This window comes from Chrysemys picta, chromosome 6 (genome assembly GCF_011386835.1).
Source record: "Chrysemys picta bellii isolate R12L10 chromosome 6, ASM1138683v2, whole genome shotgun sequence".
Classification (NCBI taxonomy): domain Eukaryota; kingdom Metazoa; phylum Chordata; order Testudines; family Emydidae; genus Chrysemys; species Chrysemys picta.
In genome coordinates, this window is record NC_088796.1 from 15,188,383 (window position 1) to 15,211,120 (window position 22,738).

Genomic DNA, 22,738 nt, shown 5'->3' on the forward strand with positions numbered 1-22,738 from the left:
CTACTTCAAATGTAGGAGTGGCCTGGCCCTCTGGCCAGACAGAGTCCCACCCCTTCTGGGGCCTCAGAGTCTTTTACCAACCTCCAACGAGAACATGAACACAACCAAACCCGGCTCTTCCTCACAGATGCACCTCCATTCCTCATCTGTCCCCATGCCTCACCCCAGACTCTTGGGCATCCATCAGCCCCACTGTTCAGGGGCTGGCATGCTTCTCCCCTTGCTCAGGGGTTCAGGCAGGCTGCCACTCATCAGGGCTTCTACCTCTATTCAAGCTTACAGCTCACTGTGGGTGTGGCCTCTCCCCCCTTTCTGCTTCTCAACCTTCTTTCAGGCTGCTTTCCACCTCCTCTCCTCTGTCTCCAATTAGCTCATCCAGCTCTTTAGGAAAATCCCCAGGTCTTCCCTAGCTGGGTCTGATAACTAAATGGAGCCACCTGATCTCCAGCCAATCAGGATCAGATGTGTGTGAAGGTAGCTGATCTGTCATAGGCTGAAACCTTAAGGGCAAAAGCCAACACCAGGGCTTTTACCAGCATAGAAATGTCACACACACACACACACACACACAAATCACACACCAAACTGACATTGCCATAGCAGGAAAAGTTTCTAGTGCACAACTGGCCTAAGTCAAACAGCGGTATGAACAGTTGGGAGAAAAGGCATCTTTGGTAAACTTTCAATGCGTTTTGCAAGTAGGGGTCAGGAAAACACATAAATCACCAGTGAAACCTCAAGCAAAGCCAGGGAAGAAGAGACTTGAAATTCCGTATGTTTCTAAGATAAAAAACACAAGCAGCAAAACCAATGTATTTTTAAAAGACAAAAACTAAACAACAATTTTAGGTCTCCTTTAAAAGGGCCAGAAAAGGCACATACTCATTTCCTTTCATCCTGAGGCATCTAGGACAGGGGTGGGCAAACTTTTTGGCCCGAGGGCCACATCTGGGTATGGAAATTGTATGGCAGGCCCTGAATGCTCATGCAATTGGGCACTGGGGTGTGGGAGGGGCTGAGGTCTGTGGCTGGGGGTGCTGGCTCCGGGGTGGGGCCAGAAATGAGGAGTTCAGGGTGCAGGAGGGGGCTCCAGGCAAGGGGTTGGAGTGCGAAGGCGGATGAGGGCTCTGGCTGGGGGTACAGGCTCTGGGGCGGGGCTGAGGATGAGGGGTTGGGGGTGCAGGAGGTTGCTCCGGGCTGGGACCAACGGGTTCAGAGGGCGGGAAGAGGATCAGGGCAGGGGTAGGGGTGCGGGAGGGCATCAGGGGTGCAGGCTCCAGATGGCACTTACCTCATGCAGCTCCCGGAAGCAGTGGCATGTCCCCCCTCCGGCTCTTATGTGGAGGCTCAACCAGGTGACTCGGCGCGCTGCCCTGTCTGCAGGCACCACCCCCGCAGCTCCCATTGGCCATGGTTCCCAGCCAATGGGAGCTGCGGAGCCCATTGGCTGACCCTATGCATAGGAGCCAGAGGGGGGACATGCCACTGCTTCTGGGAGCCGCGCAGAGCCATAGCACGCATGGAGCGGGGCAAACCCCAGACCTCACTCCCTGGCAGGAGCTCGAGGGCCGGATCAAAACATCTGAAGGGCCAGATGTGGCCCCCGGGCCGTAGATTGTCTACCCCTGATCTAGGAAGATTCAATCAGTCTGACACGTTATTGTCCAAAGAGATGGAAATAGAAGATTTTGCATCATGGCGTAATGGGCCAACTCTTACTCAACACACCGTTCCACTATTACAGGATGGGAGGCAAAGAAATAAGAGGGTTGGGTTTTTTTGATGTCTTAAGCCATGCAAAGCTGCTCCCGTTAACAGTGGTGGCTATAACTACGCAACTGAAATGCCTCAGTCTTCTGTGTACTGCCCCCTTTAAATCTTTAAAAGCTCTCCTTGTTTGCAAAACTCAGCAGCCAGTTGCTATTCTCAGAGCTACTGCACAGAGACAAGAGGAGACTGACACACACGGTATGTTCTCCGCGGGAGACTTGGGTTTTGTTCTTTCTTGATGCTGTTTTCCTGAGTACAAAAAGAAAACGTGTTTTAGACTGAAAGTTAGTGTTCTCTCTCGGTGAATAGAAACATCAACTGAAAACTTTCCTTCCACCAATAAGTAATAAAAATGTACACGAAAGGATCCCGTGCAGTATTGGCCAACCCCAAGCAATCAAAATCATGAATCAGGCCCCCCAAAATCCTGAGATCGGCTCATAAATCGTGAGTTTTTAAACACAATACAGTAAGGTTTCTTTTTATTTGCCTCTGCTGTTGGAACCTTTGAGGATCCTATTTTCAAGCCGCTCTCCACAACCACAAAGGCTAGAAATTTATTTTAAAACAACAACAACAAAACCCCCGCAAGCTGAGATTCTTTCATCATAATGATGATCAAAGAAGGTGGGGCTGTAAGAAAAGCTCCAAACATGGTGAGATGAAATCACGACCTGGAAACACTGCCAGCATCATGTCTTTTTATGGTACTTACGTGTAAAAAAGGATAAATCCTTTACAATTATTCATCTCATTTGGTTGGCAGGAACACAGTCCACTCAGAACTGTGCTCTGCAGCAGTGGGAAAAAACACACAAAACATGTCAGCGATTAAAATTCCACTTTTACAAACTTGATCTGAAATTGCCCAAACCAAAGGACATGGAAAATAGTGTGGCTTTGAAGATGCTCACATATCTCCCCGACTGCTATAGACGCCTGCGTTTACAAGCTCCCAGCTGTGAGATTATGTAGACTTCCATCCTCCTCATTCCCACCCCTACGTGTATTCTTTGAGTAAGGGGGAGAAAAAGATAAAGACAGGCTGAAGTTTATGGATGTTCTTTAGGTCAATAATTTATTGATTACAGACTTTGAGGTGGAAAGGTTGACCTTTCAAATGGCAATTGGCGCCTGCAAGATTTGATTTAGGGGAAGGAAAAGAATTTAAATGTAATTTTCACTTCATATTTTGGTTGGGAGAAACTCGCAGGAGAACAGACGCCAAGGACTCTTCTGCTGGTTTATTTTAAAGGTGCGAGCAAACTGCCTTGCTTCAGAGAGAAAATTGCACTGTTGATCCACCTCACTTGGTTCTGCTCTCCCTCCCAGCAGTACAAAGGAGTTTACAAAGCCCAAGCAACTAAACACAAGCAAGTAGACTATCTGTGCCCTGGTGGAATACAAACACTACATCAAACACTGGCCCCCTTAACTGTTGGTCCTGAGTGAGATTGAAATCAGTGACAGAAGAGGAAGAGGCTCTACCCTATTATCTAGTACAAAGTGCTCAGATTTTTGTGTTACCAGGCAAACTATTTAATCCAGGCTGTCTTTAAAGAGTGTGTCATTATATCAATATGAATCTGCCTGGAATACTGCATACAGCCCTGGTCATTTTCCCTCCCAAAATATACAGCAGAAATCAAAGGGGTCCAGAAAGGGGTAATAAAAGTGATTAGAGGCTTGAAGGCTTTATTAATTGGGACTCAAATGATAAAGAACTAAAGGTGGGTAATGTAATTAATGCAAATTGACATGAATTTATGGCAAATAAATCCTGTCAAACTAACTTGATATCGTGTTTTGATGAGATTACAAGTTTGGTTGCTAAAGGTAATAGTGTTGCTGTAATATACTTAGATTTTTGTAAGGTATTTGGCTTGGTACTGCATGACATTTTGATTAAAAGACTAGAATTATATAAAATTAACCTGGCACACATTAAATGGATTAAAAACTGGCTAACAGATAGGTCTCAAAAATGGGATTGGTACTTCGCCTATGCTATTTAACATTTTTATCAATGGCTTGGAAATAAACATAAAATCATCCTGATAAGGTTTGCAGATGACACAAAAATTGGGGGAATGGTAAATAATGAAGAGGACAGGTCACTGATTCAGAGCGATCTGGATCATTTGTAAACTGGGAGCAAGCAAACAATATATGTTTTAACACAGCTAAATTTAAATGCACACTTCTAGGAAACAAAGAACATAGGCCATACTTATAGGATGGGGGATCTATCCTGGAGAGCAGTGACTCAAGATTTGGGGGTTGGTGGATAATCAGCTGAACACGAGCTCCCAGTGTGATGCTGTGGCCAAAAGAGCTAATGCGATCCTGGGATGCATGAACAGGAGAATCTCAAGTAGCAGTAGAGAAGTTATTTTACCTCGGTCTTTGGCACTGCTGGAATACTGTGTCCAGTTCTGGCGCCCATAATTCAAGGAGGTTGATAAGTTGGAGAGGGTTCAGAGTAGAGCCACAAAAATGATTAAAGGATTAGAAAACCTGCCTTATAGTGCTAGACAGAGCTCAATCTCTTTAGCTTAACAAAGAGAAGGTTGAGGAGTGACTTGATTATAGTCTGTAAGTACCTGCATGGGGAACAAATATTTAATAATGGGCTCCTCAATCTAGCAGAGAAAGGTAGAACATGATCCATTGGCTGGAAGTTGAAGCTAGACAAATTCAGCCTGGGAATATGGTGCTAATTTTTAACCGTGAGAGTAATTAACCATTGGAACAATTCACTAAGAGTCGTGGTGGATTCTCCATCATTGAACATTTTAAAAGTAAGATTGGATGTTTTTCCTAAAAGATCTGCCCTAAGAATTGTTTTGGGGAAGTTCTATGGCCTGTGTTATACAGGAGGTCAGATGATCACAGTAGTCTCTTCTGGAGTTAGAATGAGGAGAGCTCATTGAACAAATAAGCAGGGATGTGATTGAGGTGTACAATATACTAAAAGGGGTAGAAAAAATAAATGATGTCCTCTTCCATACCTCTTTCATAAGACAAGAATAAGGAGAAATTCAAGAACTGACAGGCAAGGGATATTAAACCAATAAAAGGAAATAGTCTGTTATAAAATACAGTTAACCTATGGAACTCACCGCCACAAGTTATATTTAAAGCCAAGAGGATTCAAAAGAAGATCAGACATTGACATGCATGATGACTAAGGTTAAGATTTTGTCACTGTTATTTTGAGTAAAAGTCACGGACAGGTCATGGGCAATAAACAAAAATTCAAAGGAGTCAGTGACCTGTCCGTGACTTTTACTAAAAATAACTGGAGGGGAGGGGTTGGGGGGAGAAGGAATGACAGCTGGAGTCCCATGGGGAGGGACTGGCAGCCCGCGCCCCGCTGCAGCAGGGTGGGTACACACAGCTCCAGCCATGGGAGGGGCACACAGCTCTGGGGCCAGTCCCAGTTGCAGCCGCTGACAGCTGAAGCCAAAGAAGTCACAGAGGTCTGGTGAAGTCACGGAACCTGTGACTTTCATGGACCAAACCATATCCTTAATGATGAGCACACCTGTGCCTCCATTCGGAGGATAAAGCCTCTGGGCTTCAGGGCATAAGCCAACCACGATGGAGGGTGGGTTTTTTTTTTTTTTTGACAAGGTGGCTTCCTTCGCCTCATTACTTCAGATGCCCCTGATGCCATGGACTGATATAAACCCTCAATTCCAACCTTCCTCTCTGCTCTGCAGAACTGACCCTTTCCAGAGATGACCTCTGTCATCAGGCAATGGAGGCTGTCGGGCCAAGAGGTGGTTGTGACTCTGCTGGGGCAACGTAATTCGAAGAAAGCTCCTTGGCTGCAGTATGGTAGACACTAAATCCAGTATAATACACTGTGTTGTTGATATAATAAACGAAAGCACGTCACTCAGACCGAAGAGTCCCTGCTTTGTTGAGAACATGCCGCTCACTGTCATTGTAAAATGAGTTCAAAAACCATGAGCTGAGCCCACAAAATAACAGGAGTTTTTTTTTTTTTTTAATCGCATGGTTTCTAAGCCAGAGTGCCTTTGGGCCTCTTTTTGTCTTCTGGGGTCACAGGCTTTAGGATTCACGTCTTCAAGCTTTTCTCTGCAACCCTGAGAGCTAGAAACTTACTTTTTTTTTTTATATGAAAGCTGAGATTCGCACCTAATCATATGACTCCAGGAGCTGGGGGCTTGAAGAGGAACTAACAAATATTGGGAGGCTTGCAATAAAATCACGAGAGCTGGCAATGCCGCACAAAACTCCTACCTATGCCTGAGAGACACACTGTGAAACACTGCTGAAACCACTGCACTAGAAATGTTAGCCATTTCCACATTTGGTTCAGGGAGAACTGGTGCTGAAAACTGTTTTCAGCTAAGTTCCATAAAGTAGTGTGCAGGCAGCAGTTAGGAGAGCCCAAGTGTGCTTGGTTGGTTGATGGTGCTCTCTGGCAGCCCGACCTGAACCTACTCCTACTCGCTCCAAGTAGGCAAGACCCCTTTTAGCTGAAGTGTTAGAGTCCTGAACTGAACTGAAGGGTCAGGACACAAGGCCCAGCTCCTCAGAGGTGGGAGGTGATTTAGCCAGTAAATGGGGTCTGCCTTTTCCGCACAGCCCGTGGGTAGCTAAATGCAAGCAGGACAATTGAACAACAAACACTGACACATGAAAGCATAATGGAAACCCGCCAGCTATGGAATTCTCATTGGCCAATTATATTTCCATCATTTCTTCAGCCTGTTATACAAAGCCTCACATAAAGCAATGGCCTATTTATGGTCTCCCCCTAGGGTGACCAGACAGCAAGTGTAAAAAATCGGGACAGGGAGTGGGGGGTAATAGGAGGCTATATAAGAAAAAGACCCAAAAATCGGGACTGTCCCTATAAAATCGGGACATCTGGTCACCCAATCTCCCCCTCTCACCATGAGCTGTACGTATAGTTAAAGTCGGCTGAAGCTCAGGGCAAACATCCCATAAATAGTTACCATTTACCCACCTATTTTGACAACAGCTTATTTTGTACACAGAATTATTCCTAAGCTTTATTTGGAAGTCAGGCGTCTCGTTCTAAAGCAACTGTGCATGGGATGGAGAAGCACTGAACAGACACATACCATAGTGAGGCTGGGTTCCTAATGCTCCCCACTAGGTTTAAATTACACCGATCTGAAGGGCGGCGAGTTTTGATCAGCCGAGGCCCACCACTCAGCAGAACATTTGAGGCAGTGGTCCGAAAAGCGTAACTCCTTGTACTGTAAAACCTGCACAAAATCTACAGAGAAACTGGAGGGCTATGGGTTCTAATCCAAAGTTCACTGATGTTCATGGAAAGCCCCTCATTGATTTCAGTGGGTTTTGGCACCACCCCTTGAAAATTCAGAGAAGTTGGCAATAGGAGGTGGAGTCTTCAGACTCTTTGGTTCAAATCTGACCCAGTTTATTGCTTGGCTATGAAATGAGCTGGTGGATCCACACCTGAGGCAATTCAGACATGAATTGTTCACCCTTGGGGGAGTTCTAGCAGAGTGACTAAGGCCTGAGCAGAAACGGAGCTACCAGGGCACTTTCAGATGGGGTTCTCTCTAGAGCAGGGCAGAAGCACATTAGCCAGGCAATGTATAGGAATCTTGCCTTGTCAACACCTGGGCCATGCTTGTCCTGGAAGGAGAGGACTTCAGTTTTCAGAGATGTCATCCAATACTTTATCCCAAAACTGTGTAAGCCAATTAAATTAGCTATTTTTCTTCCTTTACATCCATATATCTACTCCTGTTTGTCACTGCTGCTCATTGTGGCATCTTTAGTGAAGATGGGAATGGCAGTGACCACTGATTTTTCTAAGGCTCTGCCTACATTACCGGCATTTCTACTGGCGTAACTATAATGGTATAGTTACAGCGCTGCACAATGGAACTGTAGATGTTCAGCACCAGCGTAAGGCAGAGTTTACACCATCGCAGTTTACTCCAAAATGAATGTTCTTAATGTAGACAGGACCGTCTTCTCTGAAGTATGCCACACTCCTTTTGGTGCTATTAGATAATAAAATAAATCAATCATAGAATATCAGGGTTGGAAGGGACCTCAGGAGGTCATCTAGTCCAACCCCCTGCTCAAAGCAGGACCAATCCCCAACTAAATCATGATAATCATGAATAATGATAACAACAATAATGAATTGCCACTACCAGAAACCTGATTCTAAGAATTACTCTCATTTGGTCGGGAAAGAGAAAAAATATCATGAGCTCAAATTTCAGAACAAATATTTGCAACAAGCTGCCACTCCCAAACTAGCTACAGCCCAAGCAATTGTCAGGAAATCATTTCCAAGAAATAAAATCACGCTCTGCTCATGGACTACTCAGGAAGAGAACAAAAGGCAAAATTTCCGGAATGAATTAATAATAATAATACTAATAGCAGCTAGCACTTTTCATCGGTAGATCTCAAAGCGCTTTACAATGGCATTGTGAATTATTCACGCAGCTCTATTTAGGAATAACAGTAATATTGCCTGAAGGTTCCCACAGCACTTTACCGATGTCTGTGTAAAGATCACTCCCCACCACTGAAATGCAACCAGCTCTGGGGTACACTGTGTCAGCCCCTCTGCCTCAGCAATACTAACCAAGCATAGGAACTCTTAAAGTGCAGGTGGAATGAATGGAGGTGGAATATAAATTACCGATGGTGGAGGGAGCTGGCCAGGATTTTGGGGTTAGTACACATCTCTTCTGAAAAGGGCTATAAGAGTTTTATTATGAACATAGTCAGGATTGCTGTTTTACCTCTCCCTCCAAGAGATGCCACCTGCACCAAGCACAACTTCCCCTACTGCTACTCTGGGGCATTGGGTCAATACTGAGCAAGAGGGGGAAATGCCAGAATCTGTAGCACCAACCCCATACTCCCTGCAGCCCCTGGGTTCCTCAGTGTCTCCCATTGTAAAGCTCTGGCTGATGCAAATCCACCAGGTTTCAGCAATAGGCTGGAGGGAGATTATACAGGAATTAGGGTGACCAGATGTCCCGATTTTATAGGGAAAGTCCTGATATTTGGGGCTTTGTCTTATATAGGTGCCAGTTACCCCCCACCTCTTGTCCCAATTTTTCATCCTTGCTGTCTGGTCACCCTAACAGGAATGGATGGAGATTTGAAACTAGCCACCTGCTTCGCTTGGCCCTCCTTCCCCGTCCACACCCTGCTGACAGCATGGGAGAGCTGCTGACTACCCCGACACGTTCCCCCCACATCTGAGATGATTCTTGGCTTTGCTCCTCCTGGCACATGTGGCCAAAGCGAGGAGCTGGTGGTATGAGCTCAGCAGAGGGGGCTTGGCTCGCAGCTCAGGGCATCCGTTTCAGGCAGAATGGAGAGCGTTGAAGCTGCGTGGTTGGAGGCATGGACTCATGGCAGAGAGCACCCCCCCACATCACTGGCAGGAGGAAGGGGGTAGGGCCATGTCCCTCATTTGTCTCTGTTGACTTCAGTAGACTGGAAGGTGGCTCAGCACTCCGCAGGGCCAAGCCTTGAGGTCCCATGGCTAATGACTACAGCTTGCCTCTGAAGTGGTTTCTCTCCTGGTGTGTGCTGTACCATAAAACAAAGGCAGTGGGAAATTACCGTATTTGTCTGAGTTCATGAGCAATAAAAACAGAAGAGGATTGGGCTCACCCAGTGTTGCAGGGAGACGGATTAGCCATGAGATCAACCCCGGGCATCCCAATGCATAGTTACTGTAATGACCATGCCAGCATATAGTACGTCTGTTGCTTTTTGAGATTGAGGATCCTTTTTAAGAAGAGAAGCATCTCCAAGGGGGTCACGGAGCATCGGCTTATGGGATGCAAACAGTAGCAGCAGGAAGTACACAGATGTTTCCCCTTTGAAAATATTTTTTGTAGTAACTTAATTTTGTAAATGAACAGAGGGGACGTTCTTTCCTAACCGGGGATAAAGTTGCTGGAAATGTCACCAGCCAAGGGGCAAAATAAAAGGAAGCTGTTTCCATATCTGAGTTCCAAGCCATAATCTGTGTGCACTGTCGCAAGCGAGGAATGCCGGTTCCGATTTCCACACGACTCTCCCCTTATTGGGATGCTTGCTCACTAGCTGACTTTTAGATGGTATTACAGGAGCAGGAACAATCCACGAGGCAATCACATTGCTAAGCATGAAGGGGTTCTCTGCTGTAATCCCATACGCTACATTCCCACCCGCAAGAAGGAAGTGTCTCTCTCATAGGAATTCAATATTACTCATCCTATAGGGCAGACAGCCCCTCTAGGAAAGCAGACTGCTAAGGCTCCACCATTTCAGCTCTGTTTATCCTTGTAAATTAACAACTTTTTAGCTATGTCGCCACCACATTGCACAGTCGTCTGTAATGCCACAGATGGGCCAAGTGGCCGGGCAGGGCTCAGATCACTCCCTCTGGCAGGAATACCCAGTGGAAACCCAGGAAGGATTCCAGGGGTGGGGAATCCTATAGAATGCGCAGCAGTTCCAAGCCCCCCAGACTGCCCAGACGGGTAGCGTCTCCCAGGGCTGGCTCCAGGCACCAGCCCAGCAAGCAGGTGCTTGGGGCAGCCAAGGGGAAGGCGCGGCACGTCGGGCTTTTCGGCGGCAATTCGGAGGCGGGTCCCTCTCGGAGGGAAGCACCTGCTACCGAATTACCACCGAAGAAGAAAACGGCACAGTGGAGCTGCTGCCAGAGTGCTGCCGATCGCAATTGCGATCGCGGCTTATTTATTTTATTTTTTTTCCCCACCGCTTGGGGAGGCAAAAACCCTGGAGCTGGTCCTGGTGTCTGCATACACCATTCCCCACAGTTCGGATCCAGGGTTTTGGTTTGGGCCTGCGCATAACATTGGAAGTCACTAAGACTTTGCTGCTCATGAAGGAAAAGTCTCTTTCTAGTGAGTCTGTGAACTATCTTCAATTTCCAGTGGCTTGGGAAATGACCGAGGTGATCCATTATGTACTCTGAATTCTCAAAACTTGGCCTCACTGGGTGCTGTTCCCTAGAGACACTCCAGCTCCTTATGCTGCCTAGAAGGCTCTTTTTGAGGTCAACTTCTATTTTGTTCATTTGGAGCTAATATTAGGCTCACAGATGTGTGTGGGGGGAGAGGTGGTACCAGCCACCATCCATCCCAGCAACCCAGATACATCAAAGCCCCCTCTAGAAGGGCAGGGAGCTATGGCTGGGGAATGGGACGACCAGAAGCAGGACGGGGAAGGCTAGGGAAGATTCACCTGGGTGGAAGGGGAGGTACATTAATTCTTCCAAGAAACCTGTAATGCTAGGGAGGACTAGGGATTCCAGGGGCAGTGACTGGGGGGGAGCTGGCAGCCTGGTTCCCATGCCCCTGTACGGTCAGAGATTTGGAGAGAGCTGCCGGGCATCCCAGGGCCAGTGCCAAGGTACTAGACTGGAAAATGTCTTACTGATGGCAGCACCTCCCACAATTCTTGACGTCTGGGTTGCTCTGCTCACGGTTGTAGCTCCCTCCGGCACGCTCAGAGTCAGCCCCCACAAGCCAAGCCTGGGCAGGGAGCAGGCTGCCGCCCCTCCCCAGCCCGGCTCTCTCCCAGGCAGCTGGCTTAGCTGCACAGTCAGAGCAGTGACAGGAGTGTGTCCCACTCCCCGCCCGGGCCTGGCTGCATGACTGTGCCGGGTTGGGGGAGGGGGCAGCTGTCACAGGGAGGATAGAGCCCTCCCCCCCTCAGGTAATGTGGGACTGGGGCCCTGGGCTGAGGGCGGGGCAGGGAGGAGACATGTGGGGAGGTCACACGTCTTTCCCTTTAGCTGGTTGCCTATGGAGGCAGTCGTTTCCGTCACGGAGAAAGTGACGCACACAGCGGCCCTCTCCTGCTGCACGCTCTTCCCCTGTCCTACGGAAGCATTGGAAGCACACTCAGGGCACTAAAAAACTGGTTGCTTCCCACGTGTTGCTCATGTCTAGGGTGACCAGACAGCAAAGGTGAAAAATCAGGACATGGGTGGGAGGTAATAGGAGCCTATATAAGTAAAGGACCCCAAAATCAGGACTGTTCCTATAAAATCGGAACATCTGGTCACCCTACTCATGTCCATTCCAATGCAAGTCTGTACGCCCCGAACACTGCCGCTGGAAAGTTTTTCCCTCAGTGGTATCCGTCAGGTGGCTCTGGTGCCCCCTGGAGTCGCGCCCTCATGGTGCTGATATATAGGGCCCCGCCGCTCGCCCAGTTCCCGCTTACCGCCAATGTTGGTCGCTGGAACTGCTGTTTGTCCTTGTGTTTTCCTGCAAGTACCTCTCTCAGTGGACTCTGCTGATTTAGCTAAAGTTTCAGTTTCAGTTAGTTAGTTAGCAGTGGACCCCGCTTACCAGGGTTAGCCCTTTCCCTGCACTGGGGTGGGCCTTCAAGCCGTGTGTGTCGTGTCGTAAGCCGATGCCAGTTAGTGACCTACATTCCATTGCCTCAAGTGTCTGGGGAAGGCCCACGTGTGGGAGCGTTGCAGGATTTGGAAGATTTTCAGGCCCAGAACAGAGGAGGAGAGGGACACTAGACGAGCACACCCCTACACTGGAATGGACATGAGCACGAGCTGGAAGAGCTAGATAATTCAGGACGATCTAGAAAATCGATATGGTTTGAATTAAAATAAATTCATCAATGGATCCAGGGAAATTCAAAGAGAAAAGCGTCATTGCTGGGCGTATTTTCCTACAGCAGCCTCAGCCACCTACTTTGCTTCCCAGGCCCGTGCACTGAGAGTACGAACAGGAACGGCTCCCTCACATGCTGCTCACTCTGCTACCTCCTTTACTGCTTCAAGTGCCCGGAATAAACTCCTTAGATCTTAATTCCAGCTCAGACAGTATAGACACAAGCTCAGGGCCGCCAAGAGTGGGTTCGGGCCCCGGAGAAAAATTTTTTGGGGGGCCCCCAGCAAGGGCAGACCAGCTAAATAGGGCCAACGAGGGGGGGGGGAACTGGTCCCCGGTCCCCCTTCCGGACCGCCGGGCCCCAGTCAGGCGATGAGGGGGAGGGGGGGAAGCCAGGCCCTGGGCCCCCTTCCGGACCGCCGGGCCCCCGTAAGGCGACGAGGGGGGGGAAGCCAGGCCCTGGGCCCCCTTCCGGACCGCCGGACCCCAGTAATTTGTACCGGCTTCCCCCGCTCTCGTCGGCCCTGCACAAGCTTGCTTGACACTAGTGCAGATGTTCTCAGCCCCACAGCCACAAAGAGGCGTCAAGGGTTCAGGATTGTCCTGCCTTTCCATACCAATGAAGGGGAGAGGGTCAGGGCCCTGATATGAAAAAAGGGGCTGCAGCACGAAAAGGTTGAGAACTACTGCGCCAGTGTAAATTGGGGGCAGATGACAGGGGAATGATGGATGGAGGTTCCCTGCTGAACAGGAGAAGGGAGAAATCTGCAACATGCCAGGTGGGGCTAAGAGAAAGCGGGAGACATCCTGACTCGCCAGGGGGCTGAATGTATCCGCAGCTCAGAGCTCCTCCACCACACTACACAGCACTGATGCATGAACAGGAAATGTCAGGCTAGCCTTTCAACCTATCCCTGTTGGCTTGGGGCCCAATGGCCTATGGCTGCAGCTTTGGCAGCACCATTTGAACTGGTCCTGCTGTTCATGTGACAAATTAGGGAAGCCCTTCGGGTGAGGTTCCTCCGCAGACCTGTGGGTCGATGGTTTTCTAGTACAATCTGAACTTCTAACGTGCTGATGGCACTTCACCCCAGGAACCACAATGTAGCTAAGGAGCCGGTTTCCCAGGATTTCCTGGCACCTAGGCTCTGCCCCAGGCTAGTAGCTCAGAGTGCTACAGCAAGCAGGGTCTGAGCATGTGCATGGAGAACAGACTAGACGGCTTCCATGAGAATTTATTCCGGTCTTGCTTAGGGAACAGGTTCATCTCCCAACTTGGTGAGCTGATTATTCTTTAAACAAACAATTGATGCAAAGAGAAGCTTTTTTTCAGGCAGAACTTCACCTGTATAAGAGGGAATGGGGGTGGGTGGGTGGGTGTGTGAGAGAGAAAGAGAGAGTGCACGCGCTAGGGATGGTCTAGGATTTACTTGGTCCTGCCTCAGTGCAGGGGGCTGGACTAAACTACCTCTCAAGGTTCTTTCCAGCCCTACATTTCTATGATTCTATAAAACCAAAATAGTTACAGTACATAGACAAAACCCCTGTTCCTCCTTAAAGCTGTTGGGCAAGTCAATGTGTTAATAAAATGAAGGGTGATCTTGCAGTTAAGGACTTTGGAGATCTGGATTAAATTCCTGGCTGTGAAACAGGCTTCTCTCTTTGATGTTGAGCAAACCAATTAGTTGCTCTGTGCCTCAATTTCCCCATCTATAAAGGAGAGAAAATCCTTCCTTTCTCCCACCCTTTGTCTGTGTTATCTACTTAAATGCTATTCACTGTGTATATGACAAGGGGGTCTCGATCCCTGTTGAGGCCTCTAAATCCTTGTATAACACATATAAATAAAAAATAAGCAGCAACCTGCATACTTAGTAAATCTACTGAATTTGCAATTACCCTGCCTAGTAGCAGAGGACTACAGAAACTGATAACATTAAGCATGGGCGACACAAATGCCAAGGTAACTTGTTTCCTTCCGTGCATTTCCTCAGCGTGGCTTCATTTCTCTCTCTCCAGTCTTCTTTAAAATTTAAAACGTTAGACTCATAGACTTTAAGGTCAGAAGGGACCATTATGATCATCTAGTCTGACCTCCTGCACAACGCAGGCCACAAAATCTCACCCACCCACTCCTGTAACAAACCCCTAACCTATGCCGGAGTTATTGAACTCCTCAAATCGTGGTTTAAAGATCTCAAGGTGCAGAGAATTCTCCAGCAAGTGACCCGTGCCCCACGTTGCAGAGGAAGGCGAAAAACCTCCAGGGCCTTTGCCAATCTGCCTTGGAGGAAAATTCCTTCCCGACCCCAAATATGGCAATCAGCTAAACCCTGAGCATGTGGGGAAGACTCACCAGCCAGCACCCAGGAAAGAATTCTCTGTTCAGAGGTGGATGTTAGGGGATGTGGATGTGGTGCTGCTCTCCTGTCCACTCCTGCTGAGGGGATGGAGCATAATGGATGCTTTTGCAATGGGGGGAGCGGGGGAATACAAAGTAGACTCCTGCTGCCAAGGTGTTTACAAGTTTTGCAAAAGCAATGAATGGGCAGGTTTAATACAGCGATGTAGAGCACCTAGCATGCTAAGTGGCCTAGAATATTACAGTACTGAAGAATGTGTAAACAGCCCCTGGTATTGAGAGTCTCTTAAGTATATAAATGTTCAAGTGCCACTTCCACAGTCAGCTCTTAGGTGACTGATTTTTTAAATTAAAGCCTTCATAGGTATGTAATGTAAAGGCTGGGGAGTAGGAGATCGGAGCTTTCAGATGAATATAAAAGTAAGGTCCTGCCCCCTTGTGCTGCTTGAAGGTTCCATGGCACTCTTCACTGTTCAGTCCAGGATGAAGCGACCCCACAGTTTGTACATTGCTTGGTAAAACACTTTGGGATGAAAAGCACTAACTGGTAAGATCATTTGCTATTCTTAGGTCACAGTTTGAATCCAGACCAGGTTGGTAGTAATTGAAAATCGTCTGACTACTCTTTGGTATCACAAGTTGTGGTCTTGGTCCAGGTGAAAGTGGATCAGCATCCTCATCATAGATCAGTAGCAGCCTTGCTGGCAAGTAGCATTAAATAAGCCAAGAAATTACTGGGCACGGATAGGAGATTGAACTATCCTCTTATTGCTAGTGGAGATCTTTCTAGGGTGGAGCTGTAGCCTACCAGTGGGGACCACAAGCATTTCATAGAGTCCTGGGAGAGGGTTAGACACACTTGAATATTCTACACATGTAGTCCATCTTGTTCTGCTGTTGCCCAGTCTGAAGCTGCTCTCTGACTAAACAGAACAGTGGTTTTCAAACTGTGGGTCATGACCCAGAGGTAAGGCACTGGGTCGCAGCAGCTCTGGTCAGCACCGCCGACTGGGCCGTTAAAAGTTCCATCAGCAGTGCTGCCCGGCTAAGGCAGGTTAGTTCCTACCTGTTCCGACACCGCGCTGTGCCTGGGAAGTGGCCAGCAGCAGGTCCGGCTCCTAGGCAGGAGGGCGCCACAGGGTTCCGCACGCTGCCCCGCCCCAAGCACCGGCTCCGCATTCCCATTGGCCAGTTCCTTCTGTACTGGAGACATCGGTGTATAGAACAATCTTTAAAAATTGGAGAAATATCCAATTGGAGTTTATCATAACATTCCTGAAAACAAATCATAAAGTGTTATACACATGTGCCTGTGGGCGAGAGCCGTGCGGAGCTGCTTGCGTGCTTCTGCCTAAGAGCCGGACCTGCTGCTGGCTGCTTCTGGGGCGCAGCGCAGTCCGCGGTGGCAGGACAGGCGGGACCCAACCCCACACCCCAATCTCCTGCCCCAACCCTGAGCCCCCCCTCAAACCTGGAGCCCCTCCTGCACCCCAAGCCCCGCATCCCTGGCCCAATCCCAGAGCCTGCACCCCAAGCCCAGAGCCCTGACCCCTTCCTGCACCCCAACCTCCTGCCCCAGCCTGAACCCCTCATTCCTGGCCTCACCCTGCAGGCCTAACCCCCGCACCTCAGCCCTCTTCCCCAGCCCTGAGCCCCTCCCAAACCCCTCATCCCCAGCTCCGTTGGGTTGCAGGCATCAATTTTCTTCAACTGGGTCACCAGAAAAAAAGTTTGAAAACCACTGAAATAGAGGGCTCCCATTTTCCCCAGTGCTGTCAAACCTGGCACCTTTCAACAGCACAAATATTAACTTAAGAAAGATTGAAGTCTGCCATTGAGTTTGCCAAGCCGTTCGGTGAAAACTTCATGTACAGCTGAACATTTCATCAGCCTTGCCAAGTCTTGTTCATTCTGGATTAATTTTAAGGCAGTTTTTAAAGTGATGATGAAGGATTAATGCAGTGTTTCAGCAGCATTTAAAATCTCTCTCTCTTTAAATCTTTCATTCAAATTGTCCCAGCTTGGCTATTCTGGAGTGTATTTGATTTGTGACTTGGAGCAATTCACTGATAATGACATTTTCATTTAGCTGAGTGCTTACAAGTGAATGTACAGTGCGTGGGTGGTTACAGTGCCTTCCACTTTTAAGCATGGATACTTGAAAGAATTCATTTGCAATAAAACCATATAAACCTGATACAGTATATGAAAAGTACCTGTCCAGCAACAGCATAGCTACACGGGGAGAGGATGCTGTGCAGTGATTTGGCCAGTCGCAGCTTCACACCAGCCGTAGGACTTTCCCTACCTATGGGCTGATTGCTAGTGGCAAGCAGGAGAATGGGCATGAAAGGGACATGCAGCGGTGTCATGCTAAAGTCAAGGAGCTGAGGCAGGCGTACCAGAAGGCAACGGAGGCCAACTGTCACTCTGATGCAGCACCGAAGACATGCGACTTCTATAAGGAGCAGCATGCCATCCTTGGTGGCGACCCCACCGTTCCCAGAGCTCCCAGCGGCAAAGGGTGACCACAGTGAGATAGCTACCCACAATGCAACACACTCTCTGTCGATGCAAGAGCAACGACTGTGGACATGCTCAGCCGACACAAGGAGTGTTGTGTGGACGTGCTCCACCGATGTTATTAATGCAACTTATGATTGTTGACAAAACTTAAGTCGACTTAACTCTGTAGTGTAGATATGGCTTGAGATACTGGTAAGATGACAGCAAGGAGGGGAGAGGTCATCTATTGAAATTGTGTGTCCAGGAGCAATAGGAAAGAATAACCGCAATTTAATTCCTCATATTAAATGCAGGATTTAAATGATCTCCTACTTAGTAACATTAACTCTAGTTCTCTGTATTGGAAACCACTGATAACGTTCTAAAACCGCATGCATGTTAAGTCTAAAAAGAAAATCCAAACCCTCTGGGGCCAAGTGTTATATGCAGTAAGTAATTACTATGCAAAACAAATAGAACAACGGTCTGTGTTTAGTTTTTTTATTACTACATAATAAATCTTTCACACAAAAATAATGAAAAGGATCCCTCAGGTGGTACTTTACAGATCTGAAGGAAAATAGAGTATTTGTGAACGCATCAGACTGCAGACTCCAAGACATTTCTATACCTGTATAATGCTCGGAAACTTGAAAGAATCAATCATACCAGGACGGATTTCAGTATAAACTTGGCTTGCTCTACTGCTTCAACTTTGGATTCTGGCTCCCGCTGTTACAAACCTGCTGGCTCCATACACATTGCATTTTAATTAACTGCACAAGAAAAGTATGGCACTGGAACCAGCACGCTTCTCGTTTACGTTAGTGCAATGTCATTAGGAGGACAAACTGAAATTATTACACGACTCCTTCATCGACTCAGTGTCTTGTTTGACCTATATCCGATTGCTGCTTTATGCACCCCTGTGCTTATACAAAGTTCTTTTAAAGAAAATCAGATTCTCTCAAAGTTGACACACCAGCCAATAACCGGGAGGTCCTGGATGTCCCCAGCTACCCTGAAATCAGTGGGGGTGGAGGATGTGCTTTACTTGGCAAGACCAGACTCTCAGTGTGGTTAAGTCACCCATCCAGTTAGTCTCAGAATCCACAGTTTCAAAGTGCACTGTTAGAATGACCATTCTAAGGGCAGTGCACCTCTCCTGGCTCACAAACACTCTAGTCCTTTATTTAAAGGTAAAATTACAAATCACTACAACAAACACAAAAGCCTTCATCCCCCTTTGACTTTTGTTCAGAGAGGTAAAAAACCAAACCACCCCAAAATGTAGCACAAACATACCCCTATCTTAAGTCACAGTTCAATTGTTTCCCATATTTTACACTCAAAAGAGTCGCAGCTCCTGTCTTCATGTTGCCTCTTCCCAAAACTACCGCTACTCGAAAGCGCTAGGAATGCCTATGCTATGCACGGCTCTTTGTACTTACAGTTTTAATTAAATAGGGAAAGGAGTTTTTTGAAAACCCAGCAGTTCCATTTGTCCACAAGGACTTTGCTTCCAAACAAGCAGGTAAAAAAAAAAGGACAATGCCAGCTTCTTCAGCAAAAGGAAAACGAGCACAGGAATCTCTGTTTAAAGCCACTCAGAGGAAAGCGAATGTGCACTATCCTCCGAGTCTGTAAACAGAACATGCTGGGTCAGGCAGTGAATTGCGGGATTTGCCATATATGTGTAAGAATGAACTCTCTTATCTTTATATGTTGGCATGCAGTACACTTGATTTAGTGACAGAGACTTCCACAAAACAGCCCAAGGTGTAGCAGGAGTTTCTGTGAGCATGTGGAAGTGAACACTGTCAGGAGCTTGTCCCAGAGACAAACAGATCCTTGATATGCAGGGGGGGGGAAAAGACATTCTGTTAAAATAATGTCAACCTATTTCCTTTGGTTTTCTACCTGCAGAGAGAGTATTTTAATTATTTTCATTACGCTAGGTCCACCAGGAAAGAATACTTTAAAACATTCATTTTGAAGCGTTCCACACTGTGTTAAATCCATACCTCTGCTATAATCCCTTTAGCAGCAAAAAGGGGATTTTTAACAAAGCTTCATCAGGGATTCCCATCAGACACTGCTGAAAGCGCACAAACTTTTTATGTGGCATAGCTCTACTTTTACAAACTTAAACACTTTGCTCTGGAGATTTGTTTATGTGATCAATTTCCAGGAAAAGCTTTTGTACAGAAGTACCATATTGTGAGTCTGTGAGGGACTTTCCTTTGGAAGCTAGTGATTCAAGCCCCATAAAGAGTATTAACCATCAAAAGTGTTTTGATAGCTCTTCAAAAGAAAAGTCTCCCAGTTGAAAACCCTCCTCCCCACACCACAGTATCTTCTCTGTCTGGAAACATCATTTGATTAATGCAGCCTAGCTCACTCAGATGGCATTAATATGGATATTTTAGAGATTGTAGACATTACAACGTCACCAAAATAAATGGCCATGAGAGGAGATATGGTACTGGTGAGATGAACAGTCCATTGTAGAAAATGATAGTGTTCAAAGACTTTGACTCAAAGAAGTCAAAGGTAATAAAAATATAAATGCTACTTCCAAATCAACGTACACCCTCTATTTTCTCTTTTCCCCGTTTTAGTTTTAAAAGCTATCAGTTTTCTTGGTGGTGGTAACATCACACTGCATGTCTAAGGCCTCATTTTCATTGGATAAGCTCTAGGTTTTACGAAATAGAAATAAAAGTTTGCAACCAAGCTTGTCAGTTTCTCTCCCACACCACAATCTGCTTCCAGTGTGTCTGCTGCAGTCTGGGACCAAAATGTCAAAGTCGCTCTGTACAATAGTAGCAAGCTTCATTCTCACTAAGCTTCAGGTTTAGAGGACGCACGCTGGGAGGGGTCACGTATTCACACGCAGTTTCGAGTTTCTTCGCCTGTGATAAGACAGAGCAGAGCTGGCTCTGCTGTTTAGCTGCTTCTCCCTCAGCCAGAGTCCATCGTAAAGAGTTGGATGTCCTGTGGGTTCCAGTACAGGGCCACAGCGGAATTGTACACCAGGGACCAGACATAGGGGATGAAGAACTCTTCAGGCTGCTCCTCCTCCACATACTTAAACTTCAGTTCTGGGAATTTCTGCAATAAGAAACAAAAGTCTGTTGAGTGAGGGTTTGCATCAATTTGTAAACCTGTAGACTGCATGAGAGCTCAAGTAAGGTGTGGTGATAAAAAGAGCTCTAAGGGAACTGAACCATCAGACCTGAAAGGAAAATACATTTAACAAGGAGGATAAAGAGACCAGCAACGTATGCTACATTGACACGTGCTGTATTCAGCCCTTTGCTGTTGGTTACGCACCTCGCTCTGGTTGCTTCAGTAGATCTCCAGGAGTCACACACGAGATGGGCCATTAACTAACGCTAAGCAGATGGAACCTTATTAACATGAAAAGTTGTGAAAAGGAAAACTGTAAGTTATAGAAGCCCCACGTCAACACTGCTGTCCATGCACATGGAGACCTGGCTATTTCAGTCAATATAAAAATGAATTATGCTATTACGGTCCATAGCTCCTTTGGAAGAGACTCATTTGGACAGGCCCTAGGAACGTGTATGACATTTTAGGATTTGTTTTCAGGAATGTTATGATAAACTGACTTATTTCTCCAATTGTTAAAGATTGTTCAATACACAGATGTCTCCAGTACAGAAGCTAGCTCTCTCCTTCCAGGAAGTGTGTGCTGAGGAAAGAAGTGTGATTAGATTAGAGGGGCTGGGTGCCTGGACTCCTCGGTACTATTCCTAGCTTTGCCACTAACTCACTTTACGGCTTTGGGCAAGTCATTAATTCCCTGTGCCTCAGTTTCCCCATCTTTAAAGAGAGACTAGTACTAATCCATCTCACAGGGCTGCTGTGAGGCTTAATTAAATTGTTTGTAAAGCCATTTGAGGCCTTCAGATCATATGTATTCCATTCTATAATCTAAGTTCTCACACTATTCCCATCTGAGTGCCTTACTACCTTGTTATCCTTACACACAGTTAACTCCTCCTCCCCCAAATTACTGGCCAAACTGTATCATTTCCACAATTAGAGAGACAAGGTAGGTGAGGTAATATCTGTTATTGGACTAACTTCTGCTGGTGAGAGAAAGCTTTTGAGCCACAAACAGCTCTTCTTCAGGTCTGGGAAAGGTACTCAGAGTCACAAACGCAAGTTGGAACACATTATTTAGCATAAGTAGTTAGGACATATTCTAAGGGACCATTCAAGGTAGAGCGGCCTGTTACCATCTTGCATTTAGCTGTGATGCTCAGACTACCTTTCCTCGACTTGAAGAAGAGCGGTGTGTGGCTCGAAAGCTTGTTTCTCTCCCCAAAGAAGTTGGTCCAATATAAGATATTACCTCACCCACCTTGTCTCTCTGATATCCTGGGACCAACACGGCTACAACTACACTGCATGCAATCATTTCCACAATGTCTGGTGCTCTGCTGTACCATCTGCGGGTAAAACACTTTCCAGAATTAACATAGCATGGATGTGCCATGCAGCCTGTCCTCAGTTAGCCTGTGTCCAGTATCTCTTCTCTCCTATAGTGTAATGTACAGCACAGGAAGTCAGCCCACCAGAAAGCCAGCATATACAGTTCCTAACAAGGCAGCTATTAGTTATTAGCTATTAGCACGTTTTTTTTTTTTTTTGGAAGAGCTGACCCTATTTTTATATGGTGCAATTCATTCATTTTATCTGCTTCTAAACGTTGCCTGTGTCAACAGCCTGGCAGGGATGCAGATAAAAGCCACATTACAGTAATCATTGGGGTAAGATAAAACATGGCCCATTTCATTATTTATAAGGATGTGGCTAAGGCTAAGAATAAACTGCCATGGTGCAACATGATTAGAACAAGTATGACAATGGCTTAGAAGCCTCTTTGCCCATTAATAATGAAGGGATACCTTATCACCTTTCTCTAGCTCAGACTGTCAGGGCTTCCTTGTGTTGGTCCAACAGTCTCTTCCCATCGGAATTTCTCTCTATTGAATGGAGTTCTCTTGGCCACTTGGCTTTCAGGTTTATTTACATTTATTCATCTTGTTTATTTGTGCTCTAGGGAGCAACAAAAACATGGAAATTATTATTTCAGATATTTCCCTGTGTTGTCATCACTGTGAATGTAATATAGTAGTTTGATGCAAGCAGTGTATCCGATACTGTGATTCCAACAAGTCACAAATTAGTCTGGCCTCTGGCTTGAAGCGTGTTGTATTAGGAACATTTTGTAGACGGACAGAAAAGCGAACAGCCCTCCCGTAGCTCCACTCAGAGCCATGCCCTTGGGCTTGTCTAATGTGTCAGGTTTAGTATATTCAAAGCAATGCCAATCATACCTCGCTGTGCGCTGCTCTTTGTCAGAATGTGCTGACACCCTCTTCTAGACTGGCACACTATG

At 46.8% G+C, this 22,738-nt stretch overlaps 1 protein-coding gene across 15 annotated transcripts in view; it reads right to left on the minus strand.

Moving 5' to 3' along the window:
• Nucleotides 1-1,623: 1,623 nt before the first annotated feature.
• DYM (dymeclin) overlaps nucleotides 1,624-22,738 on the minus strand; it is a 358,470-nt gene continuing 337,355 nt past the window's right edge. For 12 of the 15 annotated variants that reach the window (XM_065598722.1, XM_008166040.4, XM_008166038.4 and 9 more), the window contains one exon: nucleotides 17,792-20,418. In XM_065598722.1, coding sequence (XP_065454794.1) covers nucleotides 20,269-20,418 — 150 coding nt within the window. In that variant the 3' untranslated portion in view covers nucleotides 17,792-20,268. Of the gene's footprint in view, nucleotides 2,020-17,791; nucleotides 20,419-22,738 lie in introns of those variants that run through there. The other 3 variants (XM_065598719.1, XM_065598718.1, XM_065598720.1) reach the window with 1 other exon arrangement.